Raw genomic sequence first — 19,230 nt, 5'->3', positions numbered from 1 at the left:
TGCCCTTAGTTTTTCTACCAACCATTCATCCACCCAAAACAGGGCACTTAATTTGGTTCTGGGTCTTTGTCCCCAAACTTTATGTCTAAAAACCAGAGAGATTTCTTTTTCCTGCTCTTCTGTAGAGAGGAAGCTGTAATTCTCTTCCCGGAGCACACAGACATGCTAGGATGTGCAGCACACTGTAAACAGAGAGAGCTTTAAAAAGACAAGGTGTGATTTCCTGGTTTCTTCTTTTAATCAAATGCATACCTTTACAGGGACCCCAGTTGAAACTGGACAATGAACTGGTTCAGCTGAAATTGTCAACAATATTTGAAATTGTAACTTCATACGTTCTGAGTATGCAGATACAACCTACAAGATTTGTGACACTGAAACCAGGACTAGGGCTGGTCCATTGCTGAAGGGATAAGACTGCGTGACCATGACAATTAGGAAGGGGTCTGCAAAAATTTAACAACCAATAATGCTATGCAAGTTTAACAGCTGCCAGTTCTCCATCTGCTCTTTCCTGAGACCTTGCCAAAAAAAGTGCTTGTTTGGGGGGTTAAGATGCCCAATCCTCATGTACCTTAGGGATCATGTAGCCACGGTAGTGAGTATCAGTTGTAACAGCACGGGGGAGCCCCATAGGCACGATATCACTGAACCGCTGGATCTCGTGGATCAAGGCGTTAGTGTAAGGCATCTGCATCCGATCCTCAAACAATGGACTACGATGAGGGCCAACAACCCGGTTGATCTCTTCATAGACCTTGGCTGTGTACAAGCAGAGGACAGAGTGTCAATGGAACATGGTAGAGTACAACAATATCTAGAGTTGGTCCACATCATGGCCCGCACGAGAGAGGTCATGATTCGGGACAGAGAAAGATAAATCTTGAGATTGTGATATGACCAATATTTGAGAGTTACAACTAGCTTGCAGAGAAAATGTCCAGCACAATTCCTTCCTCAAAACCCTTTGCAATCCTTTGAATTTGTACTGTCCACGTATCACACTTTACTGGAGAATATTAAATTTGGAGCAAATTCTTGCAAAACCCCAAGAGTGCAATTTGGAAATTTTCAGTGGGGGGTGGTCTCAAAGTACCTTTCCACCCCCAAAACAGCTGAGAGGCAGGGTTCTGACCCACCCCATAAAACACTTACATGAGCCAAAGAGGAGCCAGGACCTGTCATGGGGAGGCCCACTTGGTTCCACACCAAATTCCTTATGATCGTTGAATTGTTTAAATAGTGAAGTCCAACCTAGGGTTGTGTGATTTGGCCACCAAAGCAGACGTTCCCACCTGTAGCAGCCAGTGCCGTGCTGCATGCAGGGAGACGCTCACACACAGGCACAGAACTCCATGCATGCATGTGTGTATTGCCCGGTGCGCCAGCGCCCGCACCTCCCCCTCCCTGGAGGGGGGGCTCCAGCACAGCGCTGGCTGCTACAGGTGAGAACAGCCACTTTGGTGGCTGGATTCCACAACCGTAGTCCAACCATTCTCTGATGAGCAATTGATGAATATGAAGAAAAAAGCCATCAGTCACCTGAGAGTGTGATTGATGCCCCATAATTCTTTTGTCATCACAAGGTCATGGCTCAGTAGGAGAGGACTGCCTTTTAATGAAAAACGATGTAGGGTCCATCTCCAACCCCTCCTGTTAGGATGTAGGGTCCATCTCCAACCCCTCCCGTTAGGAAACGTTTCATAGATTTATGCTGGAAAAGACTTCCATGGAGAGTCAGAAGGTCAAGAACTCAGATAGAGGGATCAATGGCACATAACTGAACCTTCACACACACAAATAAACAACATTCCCATCTCACCCTGCACTTCAGGGTACTTCATGAGGATGAGGATCCCATAGAGGAGAGTGGTGGTACTTGTCTCAGACCCTCCAAGGAAAAGCATGTGAGCGGTCTTCAGAAGAGAGTTCATGTGGAAGTAAGTGAAGGGATCCTCCTTTTCCTGTGAGACCAGAGGAAGAGAGAACAACCTTTACCTGTGCAGTGAGATGGAGGCTGCAACATGCCTCCAGGAATACGCATTCAGGACCATATATGCCACTGGGTTCTAGAAACACATCAAGCATTTGACCCTCAGGTATGACTTTGGGAAGAACCCTTTGCATTCCTGTGTGAAAATCAAGTTCACACTAGCAAAGCAGCAATTAAAACTGAAGCATAGGCAAATGTCACATAAAAACAGATATGTTCAGTTCCTGCCTTGTCTGCAAGGGTGACAGCAGAGATCACTCATTATCAAAGCAGTGGAAACCAATGTTGGAAGGGACTCAGACCCCCTCCCTTTAGACCCACCTGGGGATTCCAGCCTTCACTCATTCCTGCCAATCTGAAATTATTCAGAAAATATTCATTAACCTGAAAGGGGAGTTCAGTCCTTGAACATAACCTGATCCCCTCTCTGCACCTGCTGCATTTTCAGAAGGAAGCAGTCGATGAAATCGCGAGGGAAGTCGGGGTCCAGGGTCTCCTGGTGCATCTTGACCATCTCCAGAATTAATAAGTTCATCTCCTCATAATTCTTGAACAATCTGTTGTGAGGTCCAGGCAGATAAGACATGATACCATGGAACATATTATATACCTGTAAAGAGGAACAAACCATCTTGCTCCATACCATATGGATACCAGAAGTCATGTGGATGCTCTCTACACTGTGATAGAACCCATGGGCCAGGAGGAGGGAAGGTGAAGTACCACCCCCATGGCTATCAGGTTCCCACTCCTTGTTACTGAGAGGGCACTTTCTCAACACGTGTGAGCAAAAAAAGAGCAATCTAAGCAAGAACTAGTGTCTTCAATCTACATCCCTCAGACATCCTTCTCCGCCTGTGTTGTTCAACATATTTATAACAGAGGCCCCAGGCCAGATCCTTGGGGTACTCCACTTGTCACTCTTTTCCAAGAAGATGCTGAACCATTAACAAGTACCCTCTGGGTACAATTTGTCAACCAGTTATTGATCCACCTGACCGCATTTTACCAACTTGTGAACAAGAATATCATGTGGAACCTTATCAAAAGCTTTACTGAAATCCAGATAAACTATGTCCACGGCATTCTTCTGATCCAGCAAGGTAGTCACTTTCTCGAAAAAAGAAATAAGTTTGGTCTGATATGACTTGTTCTTGTGAAACCCATGCTGAGTCTTAGAAATCACAGCTCTAAGTTCCAGCTGCTCAAGGACCGAGTGCTTGATTATTTGTCCCAAAATTTTGCCAGCTACCGATGTCAAGCTGATGGTTGATAATTACCCGGATACTCTTTTTCCCCTTTCTTGAAGATGGGGACAACATTAGCCCACCTCCAATTGTCTGGCCCGCCTCCAATTGTCTAATCTCCTTTAGAAAACTTTGACTGAGCAGGTGCAGAGGCCCCTTCTTTTCCTGCATTCAGCCAGTCTTATTTCAAAGGGTGTTTTGGTTTAGAGCAAGCTGCTCTGCAGAGCTTGCTGCATTGTTTTTGTCTTACTGATGATTTGTTTTACTGTACTGTATGGCTGTGCAGCCTGTAGACTGGTTAGTTACTGTGAATCTTAGAAGCTAAAGCAAGATAGAAACATTTTCAACAAATATGTACATGAGACTCCTATGATAGTTGTTTGCTGTTCTAACTTTCTGCTTTTTCAAGTTATCCTCACCCAACATTCACACACCCTTTGTGGGGTCCAGGCAGGTAAGACATGATACCAGAGAACATGTTATATACCTGTAAAGAGGAACAAGTCATCTTGCTCCATACCGCTGTGTTGTGGATACAAAAAATATGGATGCTTTCTGCAGTGTGAGGGAACCCTTGGGCCAGGAGGAGGGAACATGAAGTATTGTCCCATGGCCATCAGTTACCCACTCCTTGTTACTTTCTCTTCACATGTGAGCAACAAAATGTTATCTAAGACAGGAACCAGCCTCTGAACATTAGCATTCCATTTTGAGCTTGAGGGGTCTCTTGTCCAAGCAATTGTCTAATCTCCAGTTCATACCATCTCATCATTACTCACGTGTATCCATGAGCTGCTTAAGTGGTGGAACTCATTATTCAACAGGCCAACCAAAGAAAGGAATTTGTTGTCCTTGTAATCAAACCGATCCCCCAAAATGATGGAACAAATGATGTTGGTGACTGCACAGCCAATGAGGAAAGTGGGGTCAATGGGGGTCGCTGGGGAAGCACCAAAAGACACAGAGTAGGTGAGGAAGCCCATGCAATGGTTCAGCGAGAACTTTACTTGTCAAGACTGAAGCAGTCATAAAGTTGCCCAAATTGTGAAGGATGTTAAGCATTTTAAGTTATCCTGGTTGGCTATGAAAGCACTAGTTAATTTATTAAATCAACTAAGCAATCTGCTTAGAATGTCCTTAAAGACCGATTAAGGGAGGTCATCTAGACTCTACAAAGGAAACAATGTACCTGACAGAAAAATCCTGCCCATTGTATGAGGGAAAGAATCTATCAATGATGTCTTAGGTTAACTTGAAAAAAGAGCTTTTTCCTATGATGTGCAGGACTCAAGGTAACCCCCTGGCTGCTGGATTCTGATCCTATAGAGTTTTCAAGCAGCTTCCAAAACAACCCAGTATCCCATGGAGAATTCTGGTATGACTTGTCCAGCCAAAAAGGTGGTAAGATTGGAGTACTGATATGCACTCTGTGTGGGGATATCCTTGAAGACTGAAGGAACTGAGAATGAAGGAATCAAATTAAACAAATGCCTGTGAAAAATAATAGATATTCTTGTGACATTGCTATATGTTTGATAGAAAGTAGCCTCTGAGAGATACTGTGTTAGGTGATTCACCTCTTGAGCAGCCCCCCCCCCTCTCACACACACATCCTCTCTGTGTCTAAGTAAGAGACTTAGGTAAACATGAGCCCCAGGGGGCTGGAGTCTTTCACTGATAAGATAGTGGTTCATTAAACAGATCTTAACTCAAACAGAAGATGTCAGAATGATATGCAGGTAGATTAATGATATTATATTGTTGTTGTTAGGTGCGAAGTCGTGTCCGACTCATCGTGACCCCATGAACAATGATCCTCCAGGCCTTCCTGTCCTATACCATTCCCCGGAGTCTCTTTAAGTTTGCACCTACTGCTTCAGTAACTCCATCCAGCCACCTCATTCTCTTCTTCTTTTGTCCCCTTCTTCTTTTGCCCTCAATCTCTCCCAGCATTAGGCTCTTCTCCAAGGAGTCCTTCCTTCTCATGAGGTGGCCAAAGTATTTGAGTTTCATCTTCAGGATCTGGCCTTCTAAGGAGCAGTCAGGGCTGATATCCTCTAAGACTGACCGGTTTGTTCACCTTCCAGTCCAAGGGACTCACAAGAGCACCAAAGTTCAAAAGCCTCAATTCTTTGACGCTCGGCCTTCCTTATGGTCCAACTTACGGGCCACACATTGCAACTGGGAAGACCATAGCCTTGACTAAACACACTTTTGTTGGCAGGGTGATGTTTCTGCTTTTTAGGATGCTGTCTAGATTTGCCATAGCTTTCCTCCCCAGGAGCAAGCGTCTTTTAATTTCTTAGCTGCAGTCCCCATCTGCAGTGATCTTGGAGCCCAGGAAAATAAAATCTGTCACTATCTCCATTTCTTTCCCATCTATTTGCCAAGAATTGAGAGGGACAGATGCCATGATCTTTGTTTTCTTGATGTTGAGTTTCAAGCCAACTTTTGCACTCTCCTCCTTCACCCGCATCAACAGGCTCTTTAGTTCCTCTTCACTAGAGTGAAGATACCACTAGAGTGGTATCATCTGCATATCTGAGGTTGTTGATATTTCTCCCTGCAATCTTGATCCCAATTTGTGACTCCTCTAATCCCACCTTCCTCATGATGTGCTCCGCATACAAGTTAAATAGGCAAGGTGACAGTATACAGACTTGCCGAACTCCTTTCTCAATTTTGAACCAATCAGTGTTTCCATGCTCGGTTCTCACTGTTGCTGATATTATATTTTACTAGTAAAAAAAGCCCATTTTATTTCTTAATAAAATGGGCGCTAGACTGACCTTGTGGCGGCTCCGCGGGAGTGGGAGCGGATGTCTTCTGGGCTTGTCGGCGCCCAGGAGAAGGCTTGCAAGCCTCCCCGCCCCCCGAGGCTCTCTCGAGCCGTCTCCCAAGCGGCGGAGCGGCCTCGCTGCGTCTACGACGCTGCGAGGCCACTCCGCCGGCCGACAGAAGGCTTCCTGTCCCCCCCCCACCTGAGGCTCTCTGGAGCCTTCTGCGGCCGACAGAAGGCTTCCCGTCCCCCCCCCACCCGAGGCTCTCTGGAGCCTTCTGCTGGCCGGCGGAGCGGCCTCGCAGTGTCTATGACGCTGCGAGGCCGCTCCACCGGCCAAGAGAAGGCTTCCCGGGCCACCCCCCAGCCGAGGCTCTCACCAGCCGCTCCGCCATTTTCCCTGAGCGAGTGAAGCAGGCAATGAGGAGCCGCGATTCGCACGGCTCCCCATTGGCTGCTTGGGGCGGGATTGACACTCGGAGGGGCCAATCAGGAGCCGCTTCGCGGCTCCTGATTGGCCCTCCTAGTTTTTATCCTGGACCGGTCCCGCCCTAACTCCTCCCCACTACCCCTTACTCTTTTATTCAGTCCGTGGCGCCTGTGGCGCCACGGGCTGTGTACAGATAGTAAATAGTAATGTTAGGAAAAGATTGATAATGTCATAGGTTATAATAAAATAAATGCTTGTACCAGTAGAAGATAGATGATGTAAATATATTACCAGAAAAGCAGTGAAAGATCTGGTTTATGTCAGGACTCATGTTATGCTTTATGGTGTATGTTCTAATCCTGTTTGACTCATGTTATGATTATATATATATGCTATATATGCTATATAAGCTGTATAGGTATAGGTAAAGGTCAAGGTATCCCCTGTACAGGCACCGGGTCATGTCTGACCCTTGGGGTGATGCCCTCTAGTGTTTTCATGGCAAACTCAATACGGGGTGGTTTGCCAGTGCCTTCATTACTGTTTACCCCCCCCCCCAGCAAGTGGGTACTCATTTTACTGACCTTGGAAGGATGGAAGGCTGAGTCAACCTTGAGCCAGCTGCTGGGATTGAACTCCCAGCCTCATGGTCAGAGCTTCAGACTGCATGTATGCTGCCTTAGCACTCTGCGCCACAAGAGGCTCATATAGAGACAGGGGCAACTGAGAATGGTCTGCCCACATTCTCTCCAATCTCTTGATGAAAGAATGTCTCCTTTATAGTTCTTGGCCAATAAACCATATTGCTTTTCTGAGACCTTCCCTCCTTCCTGATTGGGATTTGGGAAGACAGAGGGGCACAACAAGACCTTGGTGTAAACTGCACGGAGCTTTTATTCCAGCCCCAGATCGATTCAGTCCCTGCCCTCTACACAGAATGCGATTTCCGTTTGGATTTGGGGCGATTTTAATTTTCCTTCTGCAGCAAGAAGGATTGATTCGGAGTGACTCTACCTTTAGCGTGCCATATCTCAGAGTGCTGAAAATCCTCAATATTCATTTGGGAAAGAAAGCTCCGTGGTAGAGAACCTCTGATAGGCCACACCTGGTCTTGTGACATGCTTGCCTTAAAGGAGAAGCCCCTAATTTCTCTCAACTTCTGTCGGTCCTGGATTTTTCCTCCCTCCTCTGCCTTTTTCGATCCTCTCCCCACCCCTCCAAGAACAGGAAGAGGCTCCGTGCCTGGCTCCTCTTCCCCCCCCCCTTCAAGAAAAGAAAGAAAGAGGCTTGGCTTCCTCCCCCCTTCTGAGCCTCTCTAACCACGTGCAGAAGACTTTCCTGTTTCAATGGGGGGGGGGAGAAAGAATCGAGTTCAAAGCGATCTGAATTCAACAGGATTGACAATGGAATAAAGAAAGTAAGTGCAGACTCTGCCCTTGTTTCATTCTGGGCTCCATTCAACAAACTGGCTGTCCCCTTTAAAGCCTGAGTGTCTCTTGTCATGTATTCCAATTACTGTAAAGTGCCATGCACCCAAGCTGCATTCCTCAGACGGCCTTCTCCTTATAATGCCCTCTCTCAGGATGGCTTATCTGGCTGCAGTCAGGTTGTGGCCCTCTTCTGTGGCCAGGCCAATCCTTTGGAACATTTTGACCGAGCAAGTGGGGAGGCCCCTTCCTTTCCTGCATTCATTGCATTGTATGAGTTTGCAGCCTGAAGACTGGATAGTTGCCGTGAAGCTTAGAAGCCAAGGCGAGATCAAAACATTTTCAACAAATATGTACATGAGACACCTATGATAATCATTTGCTGTTCTAACTTGCTGCTACTTCAAGTTATCCCCACCCAACATGCACACACCCTTGGTCTTGGCAAGCTCTTCCACCATGCATAGGGCCTCCTCTTGGATCCGTTCCTCAATGCTGCGCCGGCCCATCCCAAATTCACGCAACGTCTGCACAGCAAAACACCGCAACTTCTTCCATTTTTCACCATTCGAAAAAGCAGTCCCTGTGAGGACACAAAATGGAGGCTTTGGACGAATTATGTTAAAAGGAAATTCGAACCTCACAGGACCATGAGAGGATCCTAGGGAGACAAACAGATCTTCTCTCTTCCAGGGAGGAAGCCAAGATGCTCACCATCCCCTTGAGTGAAGTCAGTCAATGCTGGATACTCCATACGTCCACAGAATTCCTCGCCGTGGTCCACCAGGGCCTCCTTCACAACCTGGTATCCGCACAACACGACAACAGGCTGGGAACCCAGATATATGGTGTAAATGGAGCCATATCTCTCTCTCAGCTGGAGATACATAAGGAAATGGATGTTGTCCATCCCTTCTCTAACCATGATGTTCAGACTTATGCAAAACAACATGCACGGCCAGAAATCATTAAATAGTACAAGACACCCCAGAGGAACAATTTCCATCAGGCCCTCTTCAGAATAGATTTTCCTTAGCATCTTCCTACAACATATTCTATCTCCTGATTCTTGCTAGGAAAACACATTATGACCCCACCTCCAGAGTGTGTCTCTTCCCTTTTTGCCCCCTCCCCAACATACATCCACAAAGCCATTTCATGCAAAGGCCCATCTTACCGCCATCAGGGACTTGGGCAGATTCTTACGATCCAGCTGTAACAAGTTGCCCACGATGGGGAGCGGGTGAGGTCCGGGGGGCAAGCGCCCCTTTGTGCCCTGTTCCTTCCAATTCCAAAAGAGGATTAAGCAAGAAATGCAGATGACCAGAAGGGCTGCTGTAACCACACTCCACTCCATGCCAGCTACCCTGAAGAGCTCCCAGTTAAATCCTCCAACATCAGCCTCTCTCACTTCTTCCCTGTCAGGATTAAGGAATGGTAATCAGGCTGTGCTTGCTTCCCAGCCAGAAATGGATACAATCCAGAAGCAAGTCCTAGAAACAGGGCAGAGCCAAGTATCTGGTGATGAAAGAGGAGCCTTCATGAAAGGAGGAGCTGGGATGGTCCCGCACCCTTTTTATGAAATGTGCTTTCTCCTGGGTTGTTATCTACTCCATGTACCAAACAGAAGTCATCCCCCTGAGGCTGATTTCAGAGCTGAGCAGGGAAGCAGGGAGTTGTGGAGGAGGCTGGACATCAGTTCCTGACAGGCCTGGGGTGGGAAATCCTGCTGCAGCTGCATGAACCTGAGCCATCCATCTCAGAGGGAGACCAGTGCACTCCTAGGACCTTGACAGCAGTAGCCTTCAAGGGAATGCTGAGAACAATGGCTGCTCGATCTGGCCCAACAGCACCTAGAACCTCCATATCTTAATCGGGACAAAATGCCACCAGAGCTGGAGGTCCTAGTTGAGCCCATGAATGGGATCGTGCAAGGGGAGCCACATATCAAAAAACCTCAGCGCTCAAATAACTCAAGTAACATATTTGTTAGACAGGCATAATAAGTTAATGAGAGCAGTGGTTGAAGGGCTGCACAAAGATATTCTAGATATTTAAAAAGAAGTAATAGATTCTAAGAAAGAGCTTTCAGACATAATTGATGATGTTAAGAAATCAGTGGACTCTAATATGAAGCGAATTGAAGAAGATCATATTAAAGTGCAAAAAGTGGAAACAGAAATAACTGAATTCGGGGATTGGAAATTGGCAGCTGAAGAGAAATTTGAGATTTAGGAGATCCAAACAAGAGCAAGAAATATTAGGATCAGTGGGGCTTCAGAGAAATCTGGCAAACTTAGCCTTTTCATCCCTGGCTCCTACCTGATGGAATGAGCTCCCAGAAGAGCTGCGGGCCCTGCGGGAGCTTTCAACATTCTGCAGGACCTGTAAAATGGAGCTTTTTCACCAGTACGGACAGGGAGATCTGTATGGACCCCCTTTCAGGAGGTTTTGTGATGGTTTGCAAGTGACATCTGCACCCTCCTCCCTCCCACTCCACTTTGAGATGCTACTGGGGGGAACTGAGAATAGTGAGAGGTTTTGTTTTTCTACTGTACCTCCTCTTTTTTGATTTTGTTTAATGATTGTGATTTTATGCCTGGGGTTTTAATTGTGGGTTCTTTGGGGTTTTTACTCAGATGTTTGTAACCTGCCACGAGCCATCAGGGAGTGGTGAGCAATAAATCAAATTATTATTACTACTACTACTACTACTAATAATAATAATAAGAAGAAGAATGTTTCTATCTACCTTTTTCAACATAATGTAGTATTTCTTTAAAGTTGGTTCCTACAAGGATACTAACAAAATTAGTCTTCAGCAAGCAGCCTATATATGAAAACAGATATATACATTTTATATTTTAAAAATTTAACATCAAAAAAGTAATTTGTTAAAGAACATATACAAAATCTCCATACCTTATATTCAAATTCTCTTTTATATTTAATATTTACTACAGGGGTAGTCAAACTGCGGCCCTCCAGATGTCCATGGACTACAATTCCCAGAAGCCCCTGCCAGCATTCGCCGGCAGGGGCTTCTGGGAATTGTAGTCCATGGACATCTGTAGGGCCGCAGTTTGACTACTCCTGATTTACTATTTCACAGCAATGGGTCTACTAATATAAATGGTCCAACAAGGTAACCATCCTATAGGAAATCTTATGAGTGCCCCAAAAGCATCTAGGCACCCACTATATTTATAAAACAACAGGTTAACTCATTAAGGACATTATTAAACTGTCTACATCAATCCTGATACATATCTTTATTTATGACTCATTAGGTACATTGTTTAATTAGTTACACTGGGAACACATACCATTTTACTATGACTCATAGGTCCATTGTTTAATAAACTGCAGCTGCTCTCTGTCAGGATCAACAGATTACTGCCATGATTTAATATGCTTAGCCTTTGTGTAGCCATATCTGTCTGTCTGCATTTTAGCCCTGACCTGTCTGCTACCAATTTATCATGGAACAGGGATAGACAACTTGTGGTCCTCCAGACATCCATGGACTACAATTCCCATGAGCCCCTGCCAGCAAATTGGCAGGGGCTCATGGGAATTGTAGTCCATGGACGTCTGGAGGACCACAGGTTGACTACCCCTGTCATAGAAGTAGTAACACTGGGCGCTCCAAAGCCAATGCTAGGCATGTTATCATTTATTGGATGCTTTCCCGGATGGCACCTGGACTTAACTGTCTATTATGTCTTTATGTGTGAGAATCTGGGTTGGGCGGGAAAGTTGAGGGGAATAAGAGCTGCATTTTTGAATTGTCACGTCAGATTTGGCTTTGTTTCCTCCTGGATAGATCTGCTGAAATAAACTCTTTCTTTATTAAGAAGCTGCTTGATTTCAAGTCTGTCATCCTGATACTCTCATAGAAATTCCTCTCAAAGTCTTTTAAAGGAGTATTCTCCACTTAATTCTAATTATAAACAAAAATCAACTATAAAAAACATGTTTGTTCCAACAAATGATTTAGTTCCTCAGGTTGTAAAGTTTTTAAATTAAAGATCCATTCAGCTTCCTTCTGGAAAAGAAATCTAGTAATATTAGAACACCCTAATCCCTGATCCTATATATGTCCAATTGCTATGTATCTCAAATCATTCTTTGAATGGTTCATCCTTATTCACTGTTGTTCCTCTATATATTTATGAAACAGCCTAGGGGTGGGACGTGTCCGGCTGTCCAAGCTGGAATAGGGCCAATCAGGGTGCAGCCAGCTTTGCCCTGATTGGCCCTGCCCTTGCAGCTCCTGCCCTCCATCCTTGGACTGTAACCTCTTTGATCCAGAAGCAGGTAAGGGGAGAGGCCCTGGGCAAACAATCGTGGTGAAGGGCCTCCTAACAAGGGCCTCTTGTCCTGCTAGGCTGGGCCTGCTTCGCGCCTTCCGATTGGCCCCTCCGCTTGTCAGTCCACGGCCATGGGACCAATTGTTGCCCTTCCTCATCACGGACTGAGCCCACCCCAACACCCCTTACTGTTTTATTAAGAGGGAAAAGATAGTTCAGTCCCTCACTTCTATCAATGAAGAGCACCAAAACAATAGCTAATTAGATATTTGCTGTGAGGGTTTTGCAAGTAATTTCTCAAACAAAATCTGGACTCTCCGCTGCACCCTCCCTCCTGCCTTGGACACTGAAAGTGAACTACAGGCCCCTTGGCCATCTCTGGAGAGAACACTGAGGGCCATTTCGCACGGCTTCAAAGTAGCAGGATGGTTGCCAATTGGAAACGCTACAAATTTGCCATAACCCACGACGTCGTACACAATCTGCAACAGTCCTGCAACCGACCCGCAAAAAGCGCTTCGTTGTAGCGCTTCTAGGGGAATCCAGAAAAGTGGATTCACCCTCCGGATAGCGATACACTCCTGCAACCAATCTGCGACAATAGCGCCACAGACTTGTGCGTTACCATTGTTGCGGTTTCTTCAAAGTCCCTCCTCCCGAGCCTTTCCTCCTAACTTCCGGCGAACTGTCCGCCATTTTTTTTTCTCCGAGCGAGCGGGGATCTACAAGGCAACGAGACAGCGACTGGCTTTCAAGCACGATCACTTTCTGAAATTCTGCACGGACACCACAAGAGTTTTTCAAAAGCACAGTGGCACACACCGTCACGTTCCAAACATTTGCCCTAAGCTTAAAACCCCGTCTACCTTCGGCCAGTACTAGCGGAGTCAACGTACGGGGAGCATTTAAAAAAACTTTCCTCTGAGCGTGCCAACGAACGTTCGCTGCTCGCAGTCTCCTGTTTAGATTAGTGGGGTTCAATAGATATGATTCGAGGTGATACCATGAGGGGCGGTTTATGTGTAGTGGGTCTTTGTGTGGTTCCGGGTGCGTGGTTGTGCTTGGGTGCGGACAACCCCTTCCATCGGCGGCTAGACCTCCGGCAAGCGGAGTCGCCGTCCGCCGTTCATTTTTAAAAACTTTCCGCTGAGCGTGCCAACGAACGTTCACCGCTCGCAGTCTCCAGTTTAGCTTAGAGGGGTTCAATACAAATGATTCTAGCATGACGGGCGGTTTATGTGTAGTGGGTCTTTGTGTGGTTCCGGGTGCGTGGTTGTGCTTGGGTGCGGACAACCCCTTCCATCGGCGGCTAGACCTCCGGCAAGCGGAGTCGCCGTCCGCCGTTCATTTTAAAAAACTGTCCGCTGAGCGTGACAACGAACGTTCGGCAGTTACATGTCATTGATTTATGCTTTGGTTGGTGAATATTATTGGGGAACTGTCGCGTACCGCTGCAATTGCTCTCGGTTTTACACCGGCATGCGTTTTTGTAATGGCGGACCTTTCACTAAAATGGCTCCCGCTGCATGTTCAAACTGCTCTTCCCGCGTGTGGACGAATCAGCGCATGCGAGAAGTCAAACAAAAGGCGCTAATCTGGCCATTAGGAGCAGATCCTGTTCCCGCGCGAGGAGTTTTGAACGTGACATGTGACCTAATGTGGCCAATGTGCGTGTCCCCTACTGCCCTCTACCAATCAGGAGCCGGCTAGTCCCTTTGTCTTTGTGTGCGGGAAGGTATATGATCCGTTGCACCCTGCACCTCGCACCACCATTTTGCTCAGCTACTAGCGAAAGCACCATGGAATCCTCTTCGCAAGCCTCGTCCGTCCCTGCAACCGGCCGTGGCCCAACTTGGAGGGACGCGGAGATCAGGGACCTGATCGCGATTTTCTCGGAAGAGAAAATCCAGGACGCCTTCCAGTCCTCTCACAGGAATAGGGAGGTCTTCGAGCAAGTGGCCATAAAGATGCGTGCCCTGGGCCACAACAGGACCGGCCTTGAATGCCGGTCCAAAACTAAAACAATGAGGGCGGAGTACATGCGTGCCGTGAACCATAATAAGGGTTCCGGCAACGAAAAGGTGACCTGCCCCTACTTCGAGGAGCAGCGCCAGCTGTACGGCGACGGGGAAGGAGCCGGCAGGCCGAAGCGCGTCGGGAGGAGCCTTAAGGTGGTTCGGAAGCCGGCTGCCCCGGTCGAGGAACCACCCGCTGAGGAGGATCCCGGCGAGGGCACCTCGTCCAGCTTTCGGCCTCCACCCCCCGTCCAGCAACGACCAGCGGAATTGGTAACGGTGGACCTGATGGCCATCGCTCCTGGGGAGCCAGAGGAGGTTCCTGAGCAAACGCCCCTTGCCTCCGGTAAGTAATTTTCTTTTTATTTTATATTTCATTTTGAGCAAATGTTTGTTCTGACGTTTAGGCATCGTTTTCTCGTGTGTTCGTTGCAACGCATAATATGCTAGGATGTTTGTGGATTGCTTTGGGTGGCTTTTTAAAACGGTTGTGTTTAACCAACAACCCAAACAGTTTTGCAGCATGCCTCAGCCATAGGCCTTCTGCAGCGCTCTAGCCACTACTTTGGGACCTTGATGTGTGGTTCAGGTTGTATGCTTGCTCCTTTTTCACTATTGTATGCCTTGTGTTCGTTGCAACGCATGCTATGCTTGGATGTTTGTGGATTGCTTTGGGTGGCTTTTTAAAACGGTTGTGTTTAACCAACAACCCAAACAGTTTTGCTGCATGCCTCAGCCATAGGCCTTCTGCAGTGCTTTAGCCACTACTTTGGGACCTTGATGTGTGGTTCAGGTTGTATGCTTGCTCCTTTCTCACTATTTTCTGCTCTTGTCCACAGAGACACAGATGCCTGGGACGGTGGTCCTCGAGTCCCCTGCAGCGGTGGCAGAGGACAGTGATTCTGGGGCGTCCACAAATGTTGGTAAGTATCAGTTGCAATAAGGGGGGGGGGGTTAACTGCTTTGTGCTTTTCTGTTTGTGCAGGGCAGCAGCACTGCCAAGAGACAGAAGAGAGTCCCTCAACGTTGCTGCTTTAGGGTTTGAAGCTTGCTTTGCCACACTTTGGTCCTAAATCATGTTCTTTTTTCCCTTTTTTCAGATTTCATACCCGGGACGCAGGAGGAGGAGGAGCGTGGGGTGGCTGGACCTCCTGCCGTGCGCAGGCGTATACAGATACAAGATGGTGAGCGTGCATGAACTGTTCCTTTCGAGCCATGGCTGCAGGGCAATGTCTGTGTGCAATAACTGTGTGCTTCCTTTTCATTTTTGTGCTCCCCTGGCATTGTTCTGAGTCTTGGTTTAACATGTAACCAAGAAAGGCCACCATGGGCAAACAAACAATAACCATGTGCTCCCCTGGCATAGTTTTGAGTCTTGGTTTAACAATATGTAACCAAGAAAGGCCACCATGTGCACCAGGGTGGGTTTTGACTGTCTCGATGTTACTAACAGTTCTGTTTCTCTTTTTTTGCCAACAGAGGTCCTTTCAGAAGACGACGAGCCAGCTGGCTCACCACCCAGGGGTGCTCTCCAAGCTGAGGAGAGGCTGGCCAGGGAACGCGGCAGGCTGCGGCGCGTCTCCGTCCTGACTAGTGTGGGAGAAAGGATCCTGGAGCACTGCCAGGAGGAGTCCAGGCGTGCCGCTGCCGCAGACCAGGCGATGCTCTCCCTCGTGGCCCAGGAGGGCAAAAAATTCCGTGCCATCCTTAGAGACTCGAACAACTCACTACGCGAAAGCGTGGAGGAGGTTCGACTGATAAGGAGGCTGATGGAGAGGGCGGTCGCGGTTATGGAGGCGGCCACCCCTCCTCAGATTACAGTGCACGTCCCCCCCCCACCCACACCCCCCCCACCACCTCCAGCACCCACCCCACCCACCCCCTCTCAGAATGCCTCGACCCAAACGAGAAGGAGGACTGTTCTCGGGAAGAGAGTCGTTAAACCCGCGGACAAGTTCTCCCCCTCCTAGTTTGGGCCAGTTTGTCTAGTTATCTGTGTTTGCTGTTGTCTGTTAAATAAAGTTTATGTTTTTGACTCTGTCTCTGTGTACCCTCTCTAGTGATTGTGCCTATTCTGGCACCGTTGTGTGGGTTGGAGGTTGGAGGGTGTTTTAAAGGTTAAAGGTGTTTTAGGAGTTTGGGGTGAAAGGTGTGCGAGTGTAAGGAGTCACACTGGAGTCTTTTTCAGGAAATTTACAATAACATTTTATTTTCAGAAACAGTTCAACAGGGGAAAAAAACAAGGGAATGTAACTTGGACCCCCCCCCCCACCACCACCACCCTCCAAGAAAGCCAACTTTTTTTTAACAAATTCAAATATTTAACAGGGATAGAAAAATGGGCAAAGTAACTGGGAACCCCCCCAACACCCCCCACCCCAAAACACAAAAAGAAAACAAAACTTAGGTCCCACTGCTCCCCTCCCCAGCCCCTTCCATCTCCCTCACTCTCCTGCACAACCGTCCCATGGTCCCCCTAACTTTGCGGCGGAAGAGGTCTTCGTCCTCCTTCTTCTTAACTGTGTGGGGAGGGAGAAAAAGTACACATTAGTGCCACACATATTTTCCAATTTTTTTAGTTTACATGCATACACTTTTGAGTGGCCTTAGCCACTGTGTGAGAAGAGTTGGGCAGTGGGGAACATAACCTACGTTCTTCCGCCTCCCTCCGCTGCCTTTGCTGCTCAATCTCCCCTTTCAGCTCTGCCACTTCTGCCTCCAAGGAAGTCACCCTGGCCTCCATGGCACGCAGCCTTGCCTCCATAGTTTCTGCTATAGAAACCAAAAAAGAATTTGATCACACTTCAAATGGAAGCATCACATCAGGCTCCCATATGGCTCCATGGGGGTACACACACATGGGTCTCCCTCACAGACATAAAACTCTCACCTGCAGCCTGTCCTGAGGTGGAAGGTCCCTCTTCCTCCCCCTCCTCACGCTCAGGTGCTTTTGCCATCTTGGATGGTGATTGTGTGGCTGGGCAAAGAAAAAGAGAAATCATAAGTAAAAGCACACAAACCAGAGATGAAACACAGCTGGTGGACACACCACAGTTAGAGTCAAAGCGCATAACCAAAGTGGTTCTACACAGTACTGGCGGGCTAAGTCAGAGGGGGTTGACAGCATCTAAATACTTTCTCGAATTTCATTGGGGACAGTAGGGGAAAGAGGCAGCTAGTCATGCCATGCATGTTTAAGGGCAAAACACAACGAGGGCAGCACTTACCCATATGCCTCCTCATTTCCAGGGGGGGCTTCCCAGCCTTCTCCCATATTTTCACCATCTGGTCGTGGAAGACCGTCCTCCCACTTGGCTGCGGGACCCCCCCCCCACTGTTCCAGACTGTTGAGGAAGTCCAGCTTCACCCTCTTAAATTTTGTCCGGACCTGCTCCCAGGTCCGGACATAGCCCCTCTCCCTCAGCTTTGATGCCAACACCAGGTAAGCACCCTTGGTGTGGCAGTGGGTGCTGGCCATAAGGCGGCCAACACTTTTCGATTGGAGCACCAGCTCCAGAAGTGCCTCAGCCTCGGCGCGCTGCCAGAAGGAGCCCTTCCGTGGCTTCGGCATCTTCGGAATGACGGTTAGGGAACGAACGTGCGTTGCTCCGATCGACCACCCCTCTATTTTAAATGTATCAAAGCTGCCCACCAATAAAATTATTCCTTGGAACATAAGTGGATTGATCCTCCGGTTTGACAGGGGTCGCCAATACTTCCTGGCTACCCGCCTCCCCGAACTTTCCCCGTTCAGCGCTTCCGTATTGTGTGTGTCAATTTCAGTGGGGAGTTAGCATTTAGCGCTGTCAAAGTGCTTTTGGACCAGAGAATCCCCGTTTTTTTGCTGGCTAAGTACACAAACCGCACAAGACAAGGTTAAACAAAGAACACAAAACTTTATTCAACAACAGAGTAGGAAAAACAATTAAACACGCCTCCTGTTTCTGTAGATGTGGGTGGCTATGGCGTCCCGAACCTTGCACCCCTCCGCATAGATCCTTTTTCTCCTTGCTTCAGGGATGTCTTGAGTGTCCTCAAGGACTACAGGATCAGGTTCATCCACAGGGAAGGGGATGTTATGTCCCTTGTCCTCGCATATGTTGTGCAAAATGACACACGCGATGATCAGCGGAGTCACATTGTCTATATGCACATGGAGTCGGGACATCAGGCAACGGAACCGGGACTTCAGACGTCCAAAGGCACGCTCCACTACATTCCTTGCCCGGGAGTGACTGAGGTTGTAGTGGCTCTGCACGTCTGTCCTTGGCCGCTTGTAGGGAGTCATGAGCCAGCGTCGTAATGGGTAGGCTCCGTCACCGAGCACCAACGCCGGCACACGCACGCCCTCAATGGTGGCGGTGGGGTTTCCTGGAACAAAGACCCCTTCGTCCATGGCTTTCCTGAGGTTCGATTCCCTGAAAACAAGGGCATCATGCCTCCTGCCACTCCACCCCACCTCGGCATCGATAAACCGGCCGGAGAAGTCCACAGTTCCTTGCAGGAGAACAGAACAAAAGTCCTTCCTGTTCCCGTACTCCTTTATGCTTCCCCCGGGGGCACGGAGAGGGATGTGGCTTCCATCGACGGCCGCAAAACAATGCGGGAATCCAAGCCTGGCAAACCCGTCCATACTCTGGAATAAGGGAAAGAAAAGAATATAAGCCATGGCATGTCAGCGTGGGGTGTATCGCGTCTTCGTTGCTGACCTGTCAAACAAGAAAAAAAATTTAAAGGGCAAAGGGGATCGAATGACACTCACCGCTCCAAGCCGGTCTCCGAGGCACACGACTTTGCTGAACAATTCCGCCTCCATGGCGAGGCAGAACTCCTTAAGGATATCGCCAACCGTTGTGACTCCGAGTCCGAATTGCTGGGCTACTGTCCGGAAGTACTGAGGGGTGGCCAAGTACCACAATGCGACCGCCACCCTTTTTTCCACTGGCACGGGGCGCCGCATGCCAGTGACTTGCCTCTCCATGCGTCCACGTAGAGCCTCCACGAGTTCAAAAAATGTCCCCCTAGA

The 19,230-nt window shown here is 48.0% G+C and overlaps 1 protein-coding gene and 1 long non-coding RNA gene across 2 annotated transcripts in view; both read right to left on the bottom strand.

The window, feature by feature from the left end:
* The window catches only part of LOC143837155 (cytochrome P450 2F2-like), a 30,006-nt gene extending 20,718 nt beyond the window's left edge, over positions 1 to 9,288 (bottom strand). The window contains exons 1-7 of the mRNA XM_077336682.1: positions 9,054 to 9,288; positions 8,591 to 8,753; positions 8,310 to 8,459; positions 4,020 to 4,180; positions 2,427 to 2,603; positions 1,823 to 1,964; positions 575 to 762 (exon numbers count right to left, since the gene is read on the bottom strand). Coding sequence (XP_077192797.1) covers positions 575 to 762; positions 1,823 to 1,964; positions 2,427 to 2,603; positions 4,020 to 4,180; positions 8,310 to 8,459; positions 8,591 to 8,753; positions 9,054 to 9,233 — 1,161 coding nt within the window. The 5' untranslated portion in view covers positions 9,234 to 9,288. The remainder of the gene's footprint in view (positions 1 to 574; positions 763 to 1,822; positions 1,965 to 2,426; positions 2,604 to 4,019; positions 4,181 to 8,309; positions 8,460 to 8,590; positions 8,754 to 9,053) is intronic.
* A 7,323-nt stretch (positions 9,289 to 16,611) lies between these two features.
* On the bottom strand, positions 16,612 to 17,265 carry LOC143838959 (uncharacterized). Its single transcript, XR_013231496.1, has 3 exons — positions 17,095 to 17,265; positions 16,857 to 16,976; positions 16,612 to 16,723 (listed from the first exon to the last, which is right to left on the bottom strand). It is a non-coding gene; the product is annotated as an uncharacterized LOC143838959 (long non-coding RNA).
* Between the last annotated feature and the right edge of the window lie 1,965 nt (positions 17,266 to 19,230).

The sequence above is a fragment of the Paroedura picta genome, chromosome 5 (genome assembly GCF_049243985.1).
Source record: "Paroedura picta isolate Pp20150507F chromosome 5, Ppicta_v3.0, whole genome shotgun sequence".
Lineage (NCBI taxonomy): Eukaryota > Metazoa > Chordata > Lepidosauria > Squamata > Gekkonidae > Paroedura > Paroedura picta.
The sequence above is the reverse complement of the archived record's forward strand: the minus strand, read 5'-3'. Positions and strand labels throughout refer to the sequence as shown.